Source organism: Rattus norvegicus, chromosome 5, assembly GCF_021556685.1.
Source record: "Rattus norvegicus strain SHRSP/BbbUtx chromosome 5, alternate assembly SHRSP_T2T, whole genome shotgun sequence".
Lineage (NCBI taxonomy): Eukaryota > Metazoa > Chordata > Mammalia > Rodentia > Muridae > Rattus > Rattus norvegicus.
Window position 1 is genome coordinate 141,943,915 of NC_141538.1, and position 22,863 is coordinate 141,966,777.

At 49.6% G+C, this 22,863-nt stretch overlaps 1 protein-coding gene and 1 non-coding gene across 18 annotated transcripts in view; one reads left to right on the forward strand and one right to left on the reverse strand.

Annotated features, from left to right (window-relative positions):
• The window catches only part of Macf1 (microtubule-actin crosslinking factor 1), a 325,822-nt gene that overhangs the window by 302,866 nt on the left and 93 nt on the right, over positions 1–22,863 (reverse strand). For 13 of the 17 annotated variants that reach the window (XM_087549954.1, XM_087549950.1, XM_087549961.1 and 10 more), the window contains exons 1-2: positions 22,635–22,754; positions 19,192–19,463 (exon numbers count right to left, since the gene is read on the reverse strand). In XM_087549954.1, the coding sequence (XP_087406080.1) occupies positions 19,192–19,411 (220 nt within the window). In that variant the 5' untranslated portion in view covers positions 19,412–19,463; positions 22,635–22,754. 17 annotated transcript variants of the gene reach the window in all.
• On the forward strand, positions 14,930–15,034 carry LOC120103187 (U6 spliceosomal RNA). The gene has a single exon (XR_015621629.1). It is a non-coding gene; the product is annotated as a U6 spliceosomal RNA (small nuclear RNA).

A 22,863-nucleotide genomic window follows, 5' to 3' on the forward strand; every position in this document is an offset into this window, starting at 1 on the left:
GCCCGGCCGCAGCCTCACCTTTGTAGCGCTCCAGCACATCCTCGTATGCCTGCACGAACTCCTTCTCCTGGCTGCGGTTGGCCGGCTGCTGACCCGGCACGTAGCCGGCCATGGCTGCCCGCGCCGCGCTCTGCCCGGGCCCCGAGGGGCTCCGGCTCCAGGCCCGCGCGCCGAGGCGGCGGCGGCGGCGTCCCCAGCCTCGGCCTTTGTGCGGTTCTGTGGCGGCGGCGCCTTCGCTCTCTCGCTCTCCGCTCTGCGTCTGTCTCGCTCGGCCCGGCAGTCGCTCTCGGCTCCCTCAGACCGCTCGCACCCGGCCGGCTCGCGCTCCGCCGGTCCCGGCTCGCGTTTCCGCCTCCCCACCCCTCGGCTCCGCTCCTCCCTCAGCCCGCCCCGGCGCGACGGCGGCGGCGCCTCCTGTCAGGAGCGCCAGGCCGGGCCGGTTCCCCGCCCCTCAGCCCGCCGCCTCCGCCGCCGGGCGCGTCCTCAGTCCCGCGACTGCAGCCTGCTGGGCCGGGAGGGCGGCCGACCACCACCCGGGCGGGCCGCGAGCGGGAGCGGGGCACGGAAGAGGCCGGCCGACGCCTGAGGCCCGCCGCCAGGAGGCCCCCCTGCACGTCAGAACAGGAGGCCGAGCGGGCCGCAGAGGCCGGGAGACCCCCGGGCCGACCCAAGCTGGGCCGCAGCCCTACTCAGCGCTAACATACACCGGCAGCCGGGACAAAGGAGGGAGCCACGGGCTGGGCCTGTGCGGCTGCGGGAAAAGGTCCTAGAGAAAACCTTGAAGGCAGAAGCAAAAGACCAAGATGCCTCACATCCAAGGCCACACTGCTCCAGAACCAAGACAAGAGCAAGACCCAGCCAGGACTGATATATATGTGAGGCCGAAGGGCTCACAAAGAAGCCCGGGAACAAAGGATTGTCCAGAAACAGACGAAACTGAAGTGGAAGCGAGGGGGACAGAGCCATCACCATAAAGTAAACCAGGCCAAGGAGCAAAGCCTGAGAGATGACAACTGAGAGAGTGATGAAAACAGGATTCTGAGTGCACATGGGGGGAGGGCATAAATCCAGGGGGGAAGAGACCCAATAGGATTACTAAACTGTGACAGCCCTCTCAACCGAGCGACCTAAATCAAAAGGGAGAAATGTGGGAACCTGAGGCTGCACCACGACTGCCAGGGAACAAAGGAAGGATTCTGGAGCAAAACTGGTTAGGGCAACGCGAGGGAAGCCAGTAGCCAGTTATTCTCAGCCCTGGAGGGGGAAAAAAAAAAGGGAAACGTAAATACGAGCAGGGATTTATTTAGGACCATTTTGTAAAGGGTTCCCAGCGTCATCAGGTTCTCCATTTAGTTGTATATCATTCAATCCCACTAGTCATGGGTTGACTAGAACCAAAAGCAATGAATGAGGAATTCCAAGATGGTAGCTCACACCTGTAGTCCTAGCCCTCAAGAGGCCGAAGCAGAATTGCTACAAGTTCAAGGTCTGTCTGGGCCTCAGAGTAAGACTGTCTCAAACAAACAAAACTGATACTTTTAGCCCACTTTTGGCCCACTCAGCCGTCGTTGACTTGTTTTCCGGGAAACGGGGAAGTGGCTGTGGTAATAACTTAGACTAGTAAATGTCACAGCAAAGACACATGAGCAAGTAGAAGAAGATTGCATATGGCATTGAGCAACCAAAGTGGCCGCTTGGAATTCCATTTCAGTTCTCATTCTTCAGAGTGAAGAAGGAGCCTCTTACCCTAGAGCAAGAACTGTAACTTTGTACCTTTCGAATGATGTCAAGTATTTGGTCAGTCATTGCTCAGCACATTAATTACATGAAATGATGCTTTTCACTAATGGATGCAATCATAGCTTTCCACATCACAGAGCAGGTGAGCAAATAATTAATCATATCTCTTCCCATCAATTTTTGCTGAGCTTCCCAATCTCTGTACAGAGAGGGCCTGAAAGAGGACAAGGAAATTCCTTGGGGCAAATGCTCATGTCTTTCCAGGCTTACTGTGTTCTAAACACACACACACACACACACACACACACACACACACACACACACAAGTTCACTGATTGAGGTCGGATGCTAATGAGTTCAGCCTAGAAACACAAAGAGAATAAGTCTTTAGCAGTATTTTTTTTTTCCTGAAGAGTAAAAGGCATTTAACAGTGAAAAGGAGTTGGTACGGTACTTGATAGCAAGTGCTTTCTTTCTTTCTTTTTTCAAAACAGCAGACACTAATAGAGAATTGCTAGTTCTGGAGCCCTTGACTGTGTAAGTGCTGAGTCACTGCATTTCCTATACTATTTTATACCAGTAGCGCTAAGGAGGCCTAGATGAAATGCACATCCACGGGCCTCCACCCTCACCCCTTTACCAGCAGCACCCGCCTCCTCCCTCAGTTCATCACATCAAATAGAAAAGTACCCCCCCTCCCCTCCTAGGCTACACATGGCAGTTTGTGAACAGGTTCCTCAAGAATTATGACTGATACTTGCCGAAGCTTGGGAAATAGCAGAGGGAATAGTCTACTGTGCTGAACAGGTTCTGTGGAAAACTGGGCAGCTAGAGAAGATTAAGTAAAAGGTTGAGATTCCTCTTAAGAAGAAAAAGCCAGGTGTGGTGGTGGCGTGTGCCTTTGAACCTCACACTCGAGAGGCAGAGGTTGGAGCATCAGTCAGTGAGAGGCCAACCTGGTCTACACTGTGACAAGGCTACACAGTGAGACCTTGTCCTCCCACTTAACCCTACCCCCCACCTTCAGCAAGAAGGAAAAAGCAACACAGGAGAGCTTCCAACAAACCAGTAACCAGGCATTCGGAAGGCTGAGGCAAGAGAACTGTAAATTTGAGGGCAGTCTAAACTTATATTTATATATGGTGACACCCAGCCTCAAAAAGGAAGAAAAGAAAAGAAACCTGGTAATTAGGAAGAGGCTCGGGTTTGCACTGTGGCTAGAGTGCCTCCCTCCAACCCTAGTTGCTTTCTTGATGAAATTTGCATTTAAATGCTCTCCTGAGAGTTTGAAGTGAGGCATTCTTCTAATGAATGGGAAAGGGAAGTCCACGTGTTTGGCCGATGTTCCTGGTTCATACAGAGACATTTTTACTAGGCTAGAGGGAACAAAGCTTGGGGGTGGGGGGAAGAATGCCTACCAAAGTGCAATTTTTGTTTTTGTTTTACTTTTGTTTTTCCAAGCAAGAACCTTAAGTTTATAGCCAAACCGTACAATCCATTAGCTCTGAGGTTTTTGTGGGCCTGCTGTTGAATTTCTAAAGAGGTTGGTTGCCTTGGAAGAATCAGAGAGCAGGACGGACTTAGGAGGACATCTAGTGGTAGATGTGAGTAATGCAAGGAAATAACTCAGAATCCTCCCTTTCTAGCCAAGTGCCCCTCCCCCAAAAGCCTCAACACATTTTTCAATACTCAAATATGCTTCTCTTATCTCGGAGCCTTTCCACCTGGTTTTTCTCCCAAAACTATGCCCTCCATTGTTTCTCTCCTTTAGCATGACTCACTTCTACTCTTGGAAATTCTAAAACCTTCAGCAATTTCCTGTGTTCAGCAGTAAGCACTCTATAACTGAGCACTACCTCCAGCCCTCTTTTATATATGTTTAAGGGTGCGTGCGAGCGTGCGTGTGCGTGTGTGCGTGTGAGACACATCAGTGTGGATGCCTGCAGAGGCCACAAGAAAGTGACAGATCCCCTGGAGAAAGAATTATAGGCAGTAGCCAGGAGGCCCTCTTGTATATTAGAAACCTCTCTCCTGTCCTTTGTAAGCACTCTTTTTTTTTTTTTAAAAGAGATTTATTTATTTAATGTATATGAGTACACTGTCGCTGTCTTCAGACCAGAAGAGGGTGTCAAATCCCATTACAGATGGTTGTGAGCCACCATGTGGTTGCTGGGAATTGAACTCAGGACCTCTGGAAGAGCAGTCAGTGCTCTTAATCTTTTTTTTTTCTTTTTTTTTTTTCTTTTTCCCAGAGCTGGGGACCGAACCCAGGGCCTTGCGCTTGCTAGGCAAGCGCTCTACCACTGAACTAAATCGCCAACCCTTTTGTAAGCACTCTTAAGTTCTCTTAACTGCTGAGCCATTTCTGTATCCCCTCCTTTTACATTTGTTTTAATTTATTTGTTTTGTTTGTTTGTTTGTTTGTTTGTTTTTCAGCCCTGGCTGTCCTGGAACTCACAGATATCCACCGGCCTCTGACTCCTGGGTACTGGTATTAAAGGCATTTGATAACATACCCAGCCTCCTTTTATTGTGGGACAATATCTCTCTAAATTGCCCAGGCAAGCTTTGAACTTGCAATTCTCCTTTACTAGCCTCTTCGTTTACTTTTACAGTAAGGATAATTTAATTACAAGCCTCCTGAGTACTTGAGACTATAAGCCTGTGCCACCACACTGTCTCCCTTTTCTTTATTTCTTTCTTGTTACATTTTTATTTCTTTTTCATGCATGGGGATGTGTGTGCATGCCAAGGCATAGTCACGAAGGTCAGATGACAAGGTTTGAACATTGGTTCTCTTCCTCAACCCTTATTCTCGTTTCTCTAAGGCAAGGTCTTTCTCGATTCTTCCTTTGAAAATTCCCACAAGGCTGTCCTTGACCCTGAGATCCTTTTGCCTCAGCCTCAGTTACAGGCATGCACTGTCAACTTACCTTTTTTGTGAGTAGTTTTCTGTTTTAATTTATGTGCAGGAGGGGTTGGGGATTTAGCTCAGTGGTAGAGCGCTTGCCTAGGAAGCGCAAGGCCCTGGGTTCGGTCCCCAGCTCCGGAAAAAAAAAAAAAAATTTATGTGCAGGAATGTTTTGCCTGCATGCATGCATGTGTACAAAATAGTGCCTACAGAAATCCTAAGAGAGTTTTGAATCCCCTGAAACTGGCAATGCATATGACTGTGAGTCACCATGCACATGCTGGGAATTGAATTCAGGTCCTCTGCAAGAACAGCCATACTCTTAGCCACTGACCCGTCTCTCCAGCCCTGAACAACTTGTCTTTTAGCCTTCCTATAGCATTAGCTCTGTAAGGCCTGGGGCTTTTATGAGAGGATGCCTGAGATCCTCAGCATAGGGCAAACAGCAATGTATATTTAGAACACTCTTGAATGTTTAAAATTTTGATCAGCTACAAAATAAATGAAATAATCTCAAAATACTGAGCTGTCTGTGACTACTGAGTAGGCTACCGTATTTAAGAACGTTGGGCTGGGTTTGTGGCTCAGTGGTGGAGTACATCCTTAGCATGCAGAAACCTTACTTCAGTCTCAGCTCACACAGACACACAAACACTATGTCTATTTCTCGTGGCAGCATTTTCCCCAGAACCAAACTAACCGTTTACCTACAAAATCCAGTCCCTTCATCCATCTCCAACTACTGAAACCCTACAGGGGAGCTTACTGTCAATACAGGAAGCCATTTTTTGGTTCTTTTTTTTTTTTTTTTTTTTTTTTTTTTTTTTTTTTGGAGCTGGGGACCGGACCCAGGGCCTTGCGCTTCCTAGGCAAGCGCTCTACCACTGAGCTAAATCCCCAACCCCACAGGAAGCCATTTTTAACTGGCCCAGACAGAAGTTCTTAATAATTCCACCTGTTAGCTGTGTAGGAGTAGAGAAGGCCTTTAATCCCAGCACTCCAGAGGTAGGTGGATCTCTGTGAGATTGAGACCAGCCTGGTATAGGAACCAGGTTCCAGGACAGCCAAGGCTGTTACACAGGGAACCTTGTCTCTAAAAACAAAAAAAAATTAATTCAGGAGCTGGGTGTCATGGTGCATGCCTTTGATCCCAGCACTCCTGAGGCGCGCTCTGTGAGTTTGGAGCCAGCCTGGTCTACATAGTTCCAGGACAGCCATAGCTACATAGTTAGACAATGTCTCAGAAAACAAACCAAACAACAAACAACAAACGGTGTTTACTCAGTGGTCAAGAACTGAAGCCATTTTCTATTCCGATTGGAGAGAGGGAAGCAAGAAACCCTGTCTCCCTCCCGTCCCCAACCTCGAGGAGACTTACTGCCAACACTTCTTCAACTTGGCTTAAGCAGCTCTATTTTCTACGTGTGAATTAATGCTTTATAAATACACTTGCTAGTAAGGGGTGTGTGTGTGTGTGTGTGTGTGTGTGTGTGTGTGTGTGTGTGTGTGTGCTTTATTCCTCTTTATGGCACTGCTGTGTCTTTTACATGCTGTGCCTTTTACATTCCCCTGTAGAAGTTGGTAGCAGGCACAGGCACTGAGGGCCACTCAGTTTGATCATTTGGTTGGAAGCAAGTGGCCAGGTTCTAGTCTGTCTTAGGAGTCCTGCCTCCAGCTCTAGCCCCTCCCACTTTGGCCCATCCTAGACAAAGTTGCTTTCTGCCTTGGAAACCTAAGTTTTGCCCTAAGTCCCTTAGTCCCCTCAGGGCAGCTAGACTTTGCTCTTGTGCTGCCCTCTTCTGCTATAAAAGTCCTGTATCCCTCATCCCAAAAGCTTGCATGGTGCCAGCCACCCCAGGAAGAAGGTTCCCTGCCACCCAGCAGCCCATCACTATAGCAACCCTCAAAATGGTTACCCAGATGGCTGGGTAACCATAGCAACTGGCCAAGTCTCACCACCTTAGCTTCTCCCTCGGCCTTCTCCTCTGACTTCTCAGAGCCACTGCCAAAGAATCTCCCATCCTCACTCCAGAGAATGAGTGGGAGGACCCTTAACAAAAAACTATCCCAAAGAATGGGGTGGGCCTGTCATGGCACAGAGCATAGAAAGCATGTGAAGACACTAGTGAACCATGAAGTGCTATGCAGATGCTGTCATTATCTTACTACGAACTGTAAAGGCAGCGGTTGCCTTAGGCAGAGCTGGAGTCCTTGCCTGTTTGGCCCCTTACTGGTTGAGAGACCTCAGGCAAGGTATGAGGTCTCCGGGTGTCTGTCTCTTCACTAGAGAGCATCTGCTTCTTAAAATCCATTTAACCATTGTGGTCCAGAACAGCCTACAACATGCAAAACACACAGCCCGGTATTCCGAACAGATCAGTACAGTTACAGAGGGCCCTGGCCCCTCCACCATCTCCCAACTATGTGAATAAAACTGTCCTTTTTCCTCTTGCAAGAATCAAGCCTCATTGGGCAATGGTTGTGCATGCCTTTAACCCCAGCACCAGGAAGGCAGACAGGTGAATCTCTGAGTATGAGGACAGCCTGGTCTACAGAGCAAATTCTAGGGCAGCCAGGGCCACACAGTGAAAGCCTCTCTTGAAACAAACCAACAAAGATCCAAGCCTCATTCATAGCAGGCTGCATTATACAGGAAACTGGGAGGTTTCTAAAACTGAAAGACATGGCAAGTTATCTATGAAGCTTCCCCTCCGCCTGAAACCCCACCTTCCCACACTGCTCCACGACAGGAGCCTGTGAAAGGATAGAACCTACCATTAACTCCCACCAACAGGCCCTACAGTGTGGTGGCCTCTGGTTTTAGGTGAGAACATTGGTGTGGAATAATTCCCCAAGCATCCCACCAAGACTTAAATACAGGGTCTTCTGAAGTGGCAGAATACCTTCCCGCTGTCATCTTAAAAACCTTTCACACACAGAAGACTAAGATTCAGTCTCAACTTCTTATTTTATTTTCATTTAGCTTTTTTGAGATGAGGTTTCTCTATATAGTCTTCACTGTCCTGTGTTTTCCAGGTGCCTGGATTACAGGTTCACATCACCATACTGTGTTTCATTTCTCTCCTCTCCTCTCCTCTCCTCTCTCTCTCTCTCTTCTTTCTTTCTTTCGTAGTAAGAGCAGGGGACAGTCTCACTACATAGCTCTGCCTAGCCTAGAACTCTCTCTGTAGCCCAGGCTGGCCCTGAATTCACAAAGATCCACCTGCCTCTGTCTCCTGAGTTCTGGGATTAAAGTCATGTGCCAACACACCCAGCTCAGCTTCCAACTTTCTGAGTTCTCAAAATCCATTTTGGGGATGTGCCCCTCCATTACCCTGGCAGAGTTCTGATTAAAGCCAGGGTCCATGGTCTGAAGTGTTTAAGGTACAACAGAGGCCACTGCCAAAACACAGCTCCTGGTTACAGAACCAATGTGCTGAAGCCTCACTCTGTACATCCTTGGAGAAGAATGTGAATCTTGTCTGGAAGGATCAGGATCCCCAAGCAGGGGACACAGTGTCCCGGAGACTCAGTACCTCTGGAGGCCTCTGGGCAGGGGCACTAGCTCTCTTCTTCAGATGTGGACCCTGGAGTAGATAAACATTCACTACTAGAGAAGGATGGCAGTACAGTGTGACAGTTGAAAAGTGGGGCAGGAGACTGCCAAGCAGCTCAGTTCATAGACTACTACCCTCGAACACCTAAGTCCTGCGTTCAATTTCCAGCACTACGACATAAACTCGGGAGGCAGAGGAAGAGGGATCTCTCAGTTCAAGGCCAGCCTGTCTACCTAGTAAGTCTGGGACAGCCAGAGCTCCATAATGAGACCCTGTCTCCAAAAAAAGCCCCAAAATTATAACACACACACACACACACACACACACACACACACACACACACTCTCTCTCTCTCTCTCTCTCTCTCTCTCTCTCTCTCTCTCTCTCTCTCTCTCAGAACTCAAGATGAAGACAGGAGTTAGAAATCAAGGTCAGCTAGATAGCCATCAAGACTGGCCTGTGCCACATGAGACTGGCTCAAAACAAACCGGAGAGATAGGCGCAGGGTTGGTGGGAGTCTGTGATCCTAGCACTGAATGGAGGGTGTGGCAGGGAGGCTGTGGCAGACGGATCTCGTGTACCAGGCAAACCTGAGCTACACCGCAAGACCTCGTCTCCAGAACTGACAGAGGGGCCAAGAGGTGGCTCGAAGTCACGAGGTCACGAGTGCTTGCTGTTCTTGAGAAGGACCTGGGTTCCGTCCCCAGCTCTCACATGGTGGCTCACAGCCCTGGGTAACTCCACTTGCACTGAATCGATGCCCTCTTCTGGCCACTCCAGGCACCAGACGTCCAGGCAAAGCACTCATACACATAAAAATGAATTTTAAAGACTTTTTAAATTTATTTATTTATTTTATGTATATGAGTACACTGTCACTGTCTTCAGACACAGCAGAAGAGGGTGTTGGATCTCATTCCAGATGGTTGTGAGCCACCATGTGGTTGCTGGGATTTGAACTCAGGACCTCTGGAAGAGCAGACAGTGCTCTTAACTGCTGAGCCATCTCTCCAGCCCTTAAAGATTTTTTTTCTTTTTTTCTTTTTTCTTTTTTTCGGAGCTGGGGACCAAACCCAGGGCCTTATGCTTGCTAGGCAAGCGCTCTACCACTGAGCTAAATCCCCAACCCCAAGATTTTTTTTTTAAAGGCACAAATTTCTAACACATAAGAAAGAGGCCCTGTGTTTGATCTCCAGCGCTACAAAAATATAAGAATTTAAAAATCTATAAAGCCGGGCATGGCGGCACATGCTTTGAATCCCAACATTCAGCAAAAGTAGGCAGATATCTTGGGAGTTCACAGTCAGATTGGTCTACATTGAGAGTTCCAGGGCAGCCAGGGCTACACAGAGAGACCACGTCTCTAATAGTTGTGATAAAAATGATAGAGGCGGGCTGGAGAGATGGCTCAGCGGTTAAGAGCACTGACTGCTCTTCCAGAGGTCCTGAGTTTGATTCCCAGCAACCACATGGTGGCTCACAACCATCTGTCATGGAATCCAATGCCATCTTCTGGTGTGTCTGAAGACAGCTACAGTGTACTCACATACATAAAGTAAATAAATAAATCTTTAAAAAAAAATGATAGAGGCCAGGCAGTGGTGGTATATGCCTTTAATCCCAGCACTTGGAAGGCAGAGACAGGCAGATCTCTGAGTTCAAGGCCAGCCTAGTCTACAGAATAAGTTCCAGGACAGCCAGGCCTACACAGAGAAACCCTGTTTCAATTTTTATATCTATATTATAAATATAATATGTCTCCAGAGAGAGAGATCTTGAATTGCCAGACATAGTAGCACATGCCTATAATTTAGCAGTCAGGAGACATAGGAAGGAGGATTGTTCAGGCCAAAAAAAAAATTATTTTTAAATCCATTATGGAGTGGTGGGGGTTTCCCCCCTTTATTTCCAATGCTTGGGAAGCAGAGAAACAAATCAGTTCAAGGCCAGCCTGGGTCAGAACAGCCAAGGCTACACAGAGAAACCCTGTCTTAACAAACCAAAAAAAAAAAAAAAAGTCATTATTTTATGCAACAGATATAAGCTAATAGAAGTGAGCAACATTGGGGGTGGGCAGGGGAAACACACCAGCCACTGCACAAAGTTTCCTTTAGGTATTGGGAGCTGAGCCTAGGGCCCTATGCAGGCTAGGCAAGTGGTCTACCCCGAGCTGTCCCCAGCTACCTTTTATATATTTACTCTAAGACAAAGTCTTAGTAAAGTTCCCCAAGTTGAACCATCAATCCTCCTGCCTCAGCCTGCTGAGTACCCTATAGTACCAAGCCCACCTCTTTTACATAACTATGGAGCAGGAATGGAATGAATAAGGTGATTGATTGATTGATTGATTGATTGATTGATGGACAGATGGATAGATGGATGGATGGATGGATGGATGGATAGATGGATGGATGGATGGATTGACTGAGTTAGTTGGTTGTTAGTTAGTTAGTTAGTTAGTTAGTTAGTTAGTTAGTTAGTTGTTAGTCAGTTATGAGACAGCATCTCACTATGTAGCACTGGCTGGCCTAGAACTCATTCAGATAAGATAGTTTGTTTGTTCGTTTATGAGGCAGTGTCTCACCATGTAGCTCTGGTTGCCCTAGAACTCACTCTGTAGACCAGGCTGCCTGGGATTCACAGAGCTCTCTCTGCATCTGCCTCAGGAGCTCTGCAAATTAAAAGCGTTTGCCACGATCCCAGTTATGACAGGAAGTTCTGGTTTCTGGGTGATGGGTATTCAGAGCACCATCCCTTCTACATTAGCATTGCTTCCAACTTTCTGGAAAGAGGGAGGGGCTTTGGCCTCAGTTGGCCCTGAAGCGCAGTACTGAATAACTCCAAGGGCATACCGTGCCTGTGGGGCTTCAGGAGGCACCACGCACACTGACAACGCTGACCTCTGGCGTCCACTGGCTTCCTGGACACCTCTAGAGAAGTTGCTTAGTTTTACTGCTGCAAATAGCCGTGATTTCCCAGAGTTCTGCGAGGGTGACAGGACATGTGTAAAGTCCTGGTACACATCTCGGCGCTCAGCAGCAGAACTACCAGCCGTGGAGGAGCTTTCAAGCTGGGTCCAGAATTCAGCCCCCGACCCACCCTCTGTGTCCTTTAATTCCTAACTCCCACCCAGCTGCTCTCAATTCATTTTCTTCCCTTCCTACTGAGGGCAAAGAAAGGAGAGAAAGAATAAAAGCACATAATGGGTGTGCCCTCTCTCTTCTCGGTGTTCTAGCAAGCGTCTAATTCTTTTCTAAGTCCCAGATCAAAGGCTTCCATGGCTCCAGGTCCCAGATAGGCAGATGCAAGAGGAGGCCTCTCCCCTAAGAACCTCCACACGATTTTCCTCAGCTTCAGGTCAGCACTGCTTTCCTGGGCAGGAGCTGGACGCTGACGCTTTGACCAACGTAGCTAAAGGAATGTTTATGGAGTCAGCAAATGCATGACCAATGTAAGCACATTCATAGACCAGTGAGAAACTGTTGGAATCCAAGATACTCAGGGGAACAGCCACTGTAGATGAAGGGTACCTATAGAGCAGGCACAGGGCCAGGCAGCTTACTCCCCTGACCTTAGTTAGCCCACGTTGTAGGGCTAAGAAGCAGCTCTCTTGTTCCCCAATTTTAACAATGAACATGTGGGGCCCAATCAGGTAAGTAAGTTTTCAGGGTCCACACCTGAGATATGTAAAGCCATTCCCTTGCACGAATGAATGGAAGAGAAAATAAACATGGAAATGAGCAAGTGAAGGTCTGAGGACAGCATCCCCAAGACCACTCATAGAGGCTCCAAGCAGAATCCTCCCCTGAGTTTCCACTGAGTGAAAACTTCTGGGGTAAGAGCAAGGCACAGCCCATTAATCATTCTGCAGATTACAGGGCTTTCACATCTCTTTAGCAGCAACCTTAGTCCAAAGAGAGATCCCGGCTCGGAAGGCCCTTTCTTTTCCTACAGAAGAGTCCAGGCAGAGCCAGCAATCTGCTACAGGCAGTCTATAAAGCCAGACCACAGTAGGTCTCAGCTATAGCAACCATGAAAAAGATGCCAGACAGCCTCAGTATAACACTTGGAGGTGGGGGATAATTCATTCTCACGCCCAGGTAAGGTCACAGGCCTTTCTGCGGTGGAGTACTGATAGAGTAGAGACTAAGTGCAGTCCAAGATTCCAATACACTCAGTTCTACACTTCTAGTGGCGTTTCAGCTCTAAGAAATGACAGCCTTCCATAGTCCCCAAAGCATCCGGTCCTTCCTCTGCATGCCTAACCTTCAGAACAGACAGCCACACGTCAGATTGCCATTGCTCTGAAACTCACTCAGAAAGCATGATGGATAACCAAGGGTACAGACAGGATTGTACATTGGGATGCAGCAACCACCTCCCTGACCAGCTGGGGGTCCCAAAGGGACGCTGAGCCTCAGAGAAAGGACAGCTTGGCTATCCTTTTTGCGGCTTGCACAGAATTCTGCCCACGTGGTCATTCTCTATCCCTCCAGTGAATGTGACCCAGATTTACTTTCAAAGCGCTGCAGCTGAGCTCGTGGTGCGTAGCTACCGTTCACTCTGCCCCACTTTCCCAGGCCTCTCCTGCTATTGAAACCAGGCTCCAGGACAGAGCCAGGCACCCACAACGCAGAGTCAGAAGGAGGGAGAGAAGCTGGGAAGAGAATGAGCCTTCTTGGGTACAAAGCTACAAAATGCTCAGGATGAGAAAGATTGCTTGCCCAGGAATGTGGGTTCCCAGGAGAATGATTCCTTAGGGTTCCACTTCCCACCCCTCCAGGCCTCGATTCCATCTGTGGCTTGGACAGAACAAATCACTTCCATCTGCTTTCTGACAAGGCCTTGGAACGAACAAAGGAAAGCAATAGAAGTGGCAAGCCCAGGCCCATTCCTTGCCGGCCTAGGAAACCACTGGCCTCCTGCAGCCTTCCCTGCCTCTTTTGGTGGTTTTCCAGGCAGTAGGAAGGATGGCACTAAGTGCAGTAACAGGTATGAAAAGCTCGTCTGCTGGTCCCTGGTAGCAGGTATCAGTGCCCACCCTTTTAGAGATGAAACTGAAGCACTTCAGGGGCTAGAAGTCCTGACTGAGCATAAAACTGTCATTGTAGCTTCTGGGACATAGTTGGGGCTCTGGCTTTTTATCAAATGGATGGATGGACGGATGGATCTGCTGTCCTGGAGGAAAGTTGCATGAAGGAAAAGGGGGAACAGGTGCCCTTCTGTGAAGTGCATGATAGAATCCTCAGGACTGTCCACCCAGGGTCAGAAAAGCAAGAAGGGACTCCTGATTATTACAAGGTCCACATCTGCTGTGGCGGAGGAACCTGGGAACAAAGAGCTTAGACCTAAGATACAGAAGGGTTAGAAGAGATACATTGTCCGATAGGAGGGGTCAGAGGGCAGCTTCTTGGAGGAGGCTCTAATGGAGTAGATGTTGGGAATGGGGTAAATGAATGAATCTATGCCAGACTGGTTAACCAGGCTGTGTGCATTCTCAGCCTGAGCTCCTGTGTGCCCAGCTCTCACCATGTAATCCACTTCCTTCCTGCCATCCTCTCAGCTAGACGGAACTCCGTGAAGAAAGGACCATATCTTTGGCTATCTTTTAATATCAATGACAAAAACAAAAAAGGAGGGCAGCCTGGAATGCCAAGAGGAGAAGGCATCTTCAAAACAGGACCATGGGAAGTCTCCTGCAGGGCCATAGGCTTACTTCCTAAGTCAGCTCACTTTGCTAATTAATCAGAAAAGGTAGCTTGCTCTCTTTCTCTTGCCCTGCAGTGGAAGGAGGCTTTCCCTGACACCTCGGGCTTCCTTACTCTTTCTCTAAACCTCCTCCCCATGTGGCTCCCTGCCTCCATGACCCCTAATTCAAACAGCATGAGGCTTTCCCTCTCTTCCTCGTCCTCCTCCTCCAGGAAGCTGCTGAGATTTACAGTTTGCTTGCCCTGGGAATTTTCTTGTAGATTTTAATAGAAATGGCATCAACCTTCCAAAAACCAAACAAACAGAAAAAAAGTGGACTTGGTGACACACACCTGAAATCCATCTCTTGGTAGGAAGGCAGAAAGATCAGAATTTAAGTCATTATCTGCTACACAGATTATTCAAGGCCAGCCTGGGCTGTACAAGACCCTGAACAAAACAAAACCCAAGAAGGGCCTACACACCCAATGTTAGAGGGAAGGATGAATACCTCATAGATGGGTTGAATACCTTTGTACTAGCCCTGCCCTAGTCAAAAGCAAGACACCTGACACACATCTACAAAAAAACCTAGTCACAACCACTATACAAATCTATATGCAACATATGAGAATGGTGCCCCCTAGAGTTGTGTGGTTGTAATTTTGACCATTTTCATCACCTGTTCTTCATAGATCTCAAAGAATGCAGCATTTTGGGGCTGGAGAGATGGCTCAGAGATTAAGAACACTGACTGCTCTTCAGAGGTCCTGAGTTCAATTCCCAGGATCTACATGTGGCTCACAACCATCTGTAATGGGATCTGATGCCCTCTTCTGATGTGTGTAAAGACAAGGTACACACACACACACACACACACACCACACATACACAAACACATACCACACACCACACACACACACACACCACACACACACCACACACATACACACACACCACACACACCACACACACACACAAAAAATATAAATAAATATTTTTTAAAAAGACCTACTCAAGGCACCAGAAGGATGTTTGCTCCGACTACACATATACTACAATTGGAACAATACAGAGAAGACTAGCATGGCCCCTGTGCAAGGATGACACGCAAATTCCTGAAGCGTTCCATATTTTTGCATGGTATGTTCTCGCTGATAAGTGGATATTAGCCAAAAAGTACAGAATGTCCATGACACACCCCATAGACCCAAAGAAGTTAAACAAGGCCAGCTCAAGTGAGGATGCTTAAATTCCACTTAGACAGGGGTGGGAGGTTGGGGGGGCAAATAAAATAGTAATGGGAAGCAGAGAAAGGGAGGGGCCTGGGTGAGAGAGGAGGGGGGTAGGGAGGGAGGGGGACAGGATCAGGTATAGGCAGAGACAGGAGAGGGGCCCAGAGGGCCAGGAGAAGGATGGAAATATGCAGCTGCTGGGGTGGAGGAGGGGTGGGGGAAGGGAATCTCTAAGAAGTTCCAGAGACCTAGGATGACAGAGGCTCCCAGGATTCAATGTGGGTGACCTTGGCTGAAATGCCCTACACTGGGGATATGGAGCCTGAAGAGACCACCTCCAGTAGCCAGACAGGACCCCTAGTGGAGAGATGGGACACCGACCTACCTACAAAATTTTCAAGCCAAAATTTCTCCTGTCTAAAAGAAATGCAGTGACAAAGACGGAGCAGAGACTGAGGGAATGGCTGAGCAGCCGTGGGCCATGGCTGTCCTCTGAGAGGCTCTACCCAGCAGGTGACTGAGACAGATGCAGATACTCACTGCCAACCATGGGACAGAGGTCAGGGACCCCTATGGAAGAGCGAGGGGAAGGATTGAAGGAACAAACTAAAGGGAATGAAGGAACCCCACAGGAGACCAACAGTGTCAACCAACCTGAATCCCTGGGAGCTCCCAGAGACTCAGCCACCAACCAAAGAACATACACGTGCTTGTCCGAGGTCCCCAGCACACATGTAGCAGAGGACTGCCTTGTTTGGCTCAGTCTTGCACAGATTTTATGTCCTAGGGTTGGGGATACCCACCCTCTCAGAAGTGAAGGGGAGGTGGGACTGGATGGGGGCAGCATTAGGGATGTAAACAAATTAAATAAATTAATAATAACATAATAGTATCAGTAATAATAATAATAATAATAATAATAATAATAATAATAATAATAATGAAATGACACCAGAAAGGGTTAGGGACTGGGAAGTCTCTACATTTGATGAGACTGATTCCGACACCTCCCACTTTGCTTCATAACCCAAAACCTGAGGGAGATGAAAATTACACAGGACACAGCAGCTGCTTCCAGTGTGAGCCTGACTTCCTTCCTCCCAGAAGGCAAGTTCTGCCTTAGGGAACATCAGAGCATTCAGGATCTCTCAGCACACCTGCACCTACATGTGGGAGTCTCCAAGGAGGCAAGGCTGCCTGTTTCTTTACTCTGGCGGAGCCCCCACGACATTCTAAAATCATATAGAGACTTCAGCTAGACGCTAAAGTAGCAGTCTCGCCTGTCTCTGCTGCCTCTCTCCTCCCCTGCTAAAGAAACACACCCAACTGCAGCAGGGCTATTTTTAAACCCAGCAGTTTCCCCATCTCCAGCCTCATTGGTCCAGCCCCCTCCTCAAGACAGTCATTGGTGGTGTTAGCATGCAAAGACCAGCATAGTGCCAGAAACAAAGCAGCAACAGCCCAGCCCAGCACCTGCCCAGCCCTTTGCTCTGCTGACCAGGCAGGGTCCTGAGGGCCTTTGCCTGATGATTAAGCTCCCTTGAATCCCCTTGACTTAGAGCCTAGACGAGAATCGAGAATCTTAAACACCAGGGCCTTCTCTGAGAAGACAGGAGAAACTGTCACAAAGCCATCTAGAACGACGTGTGAGTGATGGAGGATGAATTAGAATATAAGGAAGGGGAAATGAGGCATCCCATCTGCCATCAGGAGAATGACAGGTCTGTGACTCAGAGCCCCCTGAGTTGTGCTCCTTTGAGGCCAGCGAGGCCAGCGAGGGTAGTGAGGCTAACATCGAGTAAACCCCTTCCTGCATTCCAGGGCCTGCTCCAAACTTTGTTACTAGATAATGTTTCAGGGCCAAAACAGTTGAGAAGGACTCTCTTTTGCCCACCAGCAGTTCAAACTGCCGCCTACCTGCCGAGGCTCTTGGCTATCAGCTCTTCTAGAACTCCCTCCGGCATCTTTCTTGACCCTCAACTCTCCATAACCATCTCAATTCTAATTTCCCATTACAGCCCACTGCCTGTTCCTCTTCACAATCGCCCACATATTAGCCTCTAAATACTTCTTGCACTCATTTGGCTGCCACTCCCTACTTGATGACCTCTAGCATGCCCAAGGCCCTGTGTAAGTCACTGAAGGTCAGCACATAAAATAAGCCACAGCACTGAATTGCTCGCAGTGGAGAGGGAGTGATAGGCTCCCTGTGGGTTAACTGCTCTGCTGTGCAAGGGAACAGGAGGAGAGAAAGGCATGAATGTAACAGTGGAGGAGGAGGCTTTGGGTACCACTGGAGGCCTTAGGGATAGAAGGGCTGATACTTGAGGAGGAGGAGGAGGAGGAGGAGGAGGAGGAACTGCCAACATCTTGCAGAGAAGAAAATTAAAACCTAGAGGTTAGATCCCACAAGCGGCATACCTTGAAGGACAAGCAAGCTACTGCACAGTTCTGCAGGGGGAGAGGTGCCGGCCGGCCAGCCAGCGACGTGGAAAAGACAGAATAGGGCCTGGTTGGGGGTGGGTCTTTATGTTGAAGCTTTTATTTCACAGGCAGTGAGGAGCCAAAGATGGCTTCTAAGCGGTTGGGTAGGAGGAGGCAGGTTTGCCCTTTAGAATAAAATGCTCTCAGTCACATGGAAGGAGGAAAAAGTGAGGGAACTGGAACCATTAAGTTGATCAGACGGTGTGGTAACATACAATAATCTGCCTGGCAGAGCAGACAGCACGGGACAGGCCTTGGTCATGGACTTCACTGCACACACTGGGGCACTTCTCTATCTCTCTACCTGCATGGTGACACCAGCATCTGCTGGGACACTGAGCGTACAGTGTCTGTACAGCGTACAGACAGCTGCAGATGCCCTCAGTAAAGGCAGCTGAGGGCTGGAGAGACGCTCGCTCGGCAGTTAAGAGCCTCGGCCACTCTTACAGAGGACCCGGATCCAGTTGCAAGCACCCGCACTGAGAGCTCATCACCACCTGTGACTCCTTGGCCCTTCTGAGACCAAAGCCTATACTCCTAAGCACAGCTGCTTGGAAAGGACAGACAGGCACCTCCTGATAAGGGGAGGCAGCACCTACCCTCACGCCAAGTTCCTGGAGAAACTACATAAGACCTTCAAAAGGCAATATGGCTAAAATCGGCTTCTTCTAAGACTTCCTTATGCGGAAATAACAGAAATCAAAAGTTTTTATTCCTAATCAGTGATATTAGAGCACTATCAACTACAGCAAAACATTTGGGAAAGAACAGGAGTTAGAAAAACCTCAAAACACAGCCTTTAAAAAGAAGGACAAGGGGTTGGGGATTTAGCTCAGTGGTAGAGCGCTTGCCTAGCAAGCGCAAGGCCCTGGGTTCAGTCCCCAGCTCCGGGGGCGGGGGGGGGGGGGAGACAAAGCCTCAGCCAGGTGTGGTGACATAGGCTTCCTATCCCAGCACTCAGGAGGCAGAGGCAGGTGGAGCTCTGTGATTTTGAGGCTAGCTTGGTCTACAGAGCAAGTTCCAGCCAGGGCTACATAGTAAGACCCTGTCTGGAAAAATACAAAAGTAAAATTTAAAATAACCCATGACGTCTGAGACGTCAATCTGAAGCTCTTTTAAAGGGTGAATGAAGAGACAGAGCTACACTGGAACACAGGCCACCAACGAAATTATTATGTTCGTAAACTACTGCTAAGCAGGAAAACACGGAGAAAGGTGAGACTGTGAGACTAGACCTCGCTCGGCACAGGACAGCATGTTTTCTTTTCCTTTATCTTTTCCTTTACTTTCTCTTCCTTCCTTCCTTCCTTCCTTCCTTCCTTCCTTCCTTCCTTCCTTCCTCTCTCTCTCTCTCTCTCTCTCTCTCTTTCTCTCTCTCTCTCCCTCTCTCTTTCTTCCTTGGGTTTCTCTTGAATGTTCTTTCACTGTCTTTGCAACAATAATAATCATCATAACAACAAATTAGATTCCAGCTGACTTGGCTCAGAGGACCTCTCAGCCCCTCACCGTACTGGCCCAAACTCTTCCCCCTCAAGCCCATAGCAGCCAGCTAGCAAACGCTGGAGACTGTTCTTACCAGCAACTCTGACCACGGCGCGTTCTGCAGGGTCCAGCACAGAATCCTGGCTTTTCCGCTTCTTCTGCTCATGCAGTGGCAGGTTCCAGGGCAAGGTGTCCCCAGGGGGACAGGGAGACAGGCTCCCTGACCGCTCACTCCTGTACGATCTCTCGCTACGACATGACCTCTCACTCCGACAGGATCGCTCACTGAGCGTTTCTTCATCAGAGGAAGACATGGTCCAAGCAGGAGTAGCTACAGGAAGGACTAGATGTCCTGGGAGAAGGGATCTGAAAGAGAAAGGGAAGAATGTGAACAGAATGAAGGGTCACACAAGGAGCCCTGACACTTGGGTCCTGACTCCTAGCTCTGCTATTGACTTGACGTGTTAACCTACCTGAACCTCCAAAATGAAACAGCACACACCAAGACTAATTTATGGGGCTTAGGGGAAAATTATATTAGGTAATGCACACACACATGAACACACGTACATACACACACACACACACATCAGAGAGAGGAGAGATAGATAGATAGATAGATAGATAGATAGATAGATAGATAGATAGATACACAGAGTATGTGTGTTAAGGTTAAGAGTATACTGTTGGGGCTGGAGAGATGACTCAGTGATTAAGAGCATGGACTGTTCTTCCAGAGGTCCTGAGTTCAATTCCAGGCAACCACATGGTGGCTCACAACCATTTATAATGGGGATCTTATGCCCTCTTCTGGTGTATCTGAAGACAGCGACAGTATACTCACATGTATGAAATAAATAAATCTTTAAAGAAAGGGAAATAAATAAATCTTTAGATAGAGAGAATACTGTTCTTGTAGGAGACCTGACTTCGGTTCCCAGCACCCACTTCAGGACGATCACAACTGCCTGAGCTATGACTGTAGCTCCAGGGAGTCGAGGCTCCCCTCTAGCCTCTTCAGGCTCCAGTGTTCATGTGCACACATCCATACACAAACAACACATACATACAGAATTAACAATAAAATAAGTTTTTAGCTAAGCATGGTAGTGCACGCCTGTAATCCCAGCACTCAGGAAGCAGAGGCACACAGATCTCTGTGAGTTCAAGGCCAGCCTGGTCTACCTGGCATGCTCCAGGTTAGCCATGGCTACATAGCAAAAGTCTGACTAAAAAAGCAAACAAAAATACACCATGAACGTTAGCTTCTATTACTGATAGCCAGGCAGAAAAATAGGAGCTTAATTTCTACTCCATTATCCACTAGCTATACGTCCTCGGAGAAGCCATTTAATCTTGCTGTCCTCAACATTCTCGCCTATAAAATGGAGATGATGCTAGCTAGCATCCAATCACACAAGGCTGTTTGCAAGAACAAAATAAGATCCTGCCGTTTGATGCCAGGTACCCAGTAAGCACTCAATAAAGAATCTATTACCTCCCCCTTCTTCTTACCTCCCAGGAATGCTATAAGAATAAAATGGGACAACAGATGGGAAGTATTTTCAAAAGCTAACACAGGATCTCATTGGCAGGAATGAGAAGAAGCATGAGGTAGAAAAGGTGGAAATCCCCGATTTCCCCTTCAGTGCACAGATTAGACACAGCACTGAACCTGAAGCAAGTAGACCTGGTGCAGTCACTTACAGTTAGTGAGATCGGGGTCAAGTCACTCCCACCTCTCGGGGACTCAGTTTCACCATCTGCACGGTGGGGGAGGGACAAGACTTCTCCTTAGAGGATATTTTAAGGACACCGTGAAATGTGCATGTAAACTTAGCTGGTGCCATGTATGTCACACAGCAGGCGTTAGATAAAATATTCATTGGCTCATTCCAAGGGCTGTGCGGGAATAGATCACACAGCATGGGGGCAGGGGTGATGGTAAGGACCGGCAGTTTTTCTGGTCAGTTTAGCTAGTGGAGGGAGAAGAGTGGAAATGCAATCCAAGCCAGCTGGGCTCCACCAGCCAGACTGGGCAGCCTTCCCTCAGTCAGGCCCAGCTCACTGCTCAGAACCATCTGCTACCCATGGCCCACCACCCCAAGGGCTCTCGGAGCCAAGCTGGTGCATGCCTTCAGCTGTCAGCCTTCCTATAAGGCCCCAGATTTAGTTCAGGTACACAGCAATGTTGGGGCTTTAGAGTCCAGGGAAGGCAAAAGCTGTCTGTCAACTTTTCCTAACGGGGGATATCTGCACACTGAGCTGTGCAGAGCAGGAACGTAGCCTAAATGGCTGGGTCTTTGGCACGTCTCCTCCTGGATTCTGGGAATCTCAGCTTAGAAGCAGCGAGAGGCAGAAACTGCCTCCTGGGTCACTGACATCTTCCCCAGAAGCACAGAACTCAGACAAAAGAAGCATCCTATGGTGTAGGGGGGGCTCTGTGAAACCCGGGGCAGACAGAACAGCTCTGCCAGGACACTCCTGTGCCAGGAGTGTGTGGATCTTTTCATGGAACAGTAAGACCCTATCTTACCACCGAAAGAGTCGAAAAGATCCAAGGACTGGCACAGCTTTGCCCTTTATCGCAGCACTTGCCTCCAGTCTCACCATGACCATCTAGCACCTACCTCCCACCTTTTTTTGTCCGTCCAGGTGCTGATGTGACAGCCCCAACCTCCGGAAAACTCAGGCTATGCATCCATCCTACCCTCAACGCTGGGCAGGAGACTGCCCCTCCTCTCAGACCACCTGCTTCATTCTAGAGCCGCCCATTCCCCTTCTAGACGCCCATTTTTACTACAAAGGCCCCCCGCAAAAGCAAGGCCTCTTTCCTGAGAAGCCCGGCCCGCCTCGGCTCTACACGGCTCGCTGACAGTCCCCGACCCCTCAGGCACACTCACACCTGTGTGACCTCCCGGCTTCCGCCCTATTCCTCAATCACTCCGGTCACTCCATCCAGCCCGGGTTGGAAGGAACGCGCGCCCACACCCCCAAGGCATCGCGGCGGTTCCCGGGCTACCTGGGTCCGCTACAAGCATCTGACCCGGCATTGGCAGGCTGCAGCCCTCCCCACCTCGCCTGCACCCCCACCGTGGGGGAGGGGCGCTCCCGGGAGCCGGTGGCGGCGCGGGTGGGTCCGCGTGCCCGCCGCGCGTGGCTGACAAAGAGCGGGGACGCGTGACCGAGGATCGGCAGGGCGTCGGTGCCACCGGCGATCTCGCGAAGCTGGAGGCGACTTTCCCTGTCCAGACCGGCCCGCCCCTGCAGGTCCCTCTCGCGTGCCCCATTTTTTCCCCCGAGGAAGCACGCCTCCCTTTGGCCGGGGCAGCGGCTGCCCGAGGGAACCCGGGCTCCGCGCGCCCTGCGTTCCCCGCACTCCGCGCGCTGCAGGTGCGAGGCCCCCACGGCCGCGGTGCCGGTTGCCTGTCAACCCGCCCGTCAGCCTCCTCGGGGCTGGGGCGCGGCCGACCCGCTCCAAGGCTCTCCTGGCAGCCAGCGGAGGAACCGGGACCCCGAGCCCGCCCCGCGCCTTACCCTGTGAGCGTGAGGAGGAAGCCGGCAGGCGGCTGCGGTGCGGCGGAGGGGAGCGGCTCCCACAATGGCCGAGCTCGCGGCGCCGAGCCCCCCGCCCCCCGCGCCCTAGCGGCGGCGGCTGAAGTGGAGCCCGCGCAGACGCCCAACCCGCTCCCCACCCCCGGCGCCGGCGCCGCCCCCCGCCCGCTCGCCGCGATCTCCGCCCTGCACCCCGCCCGTCGCGCCCTGC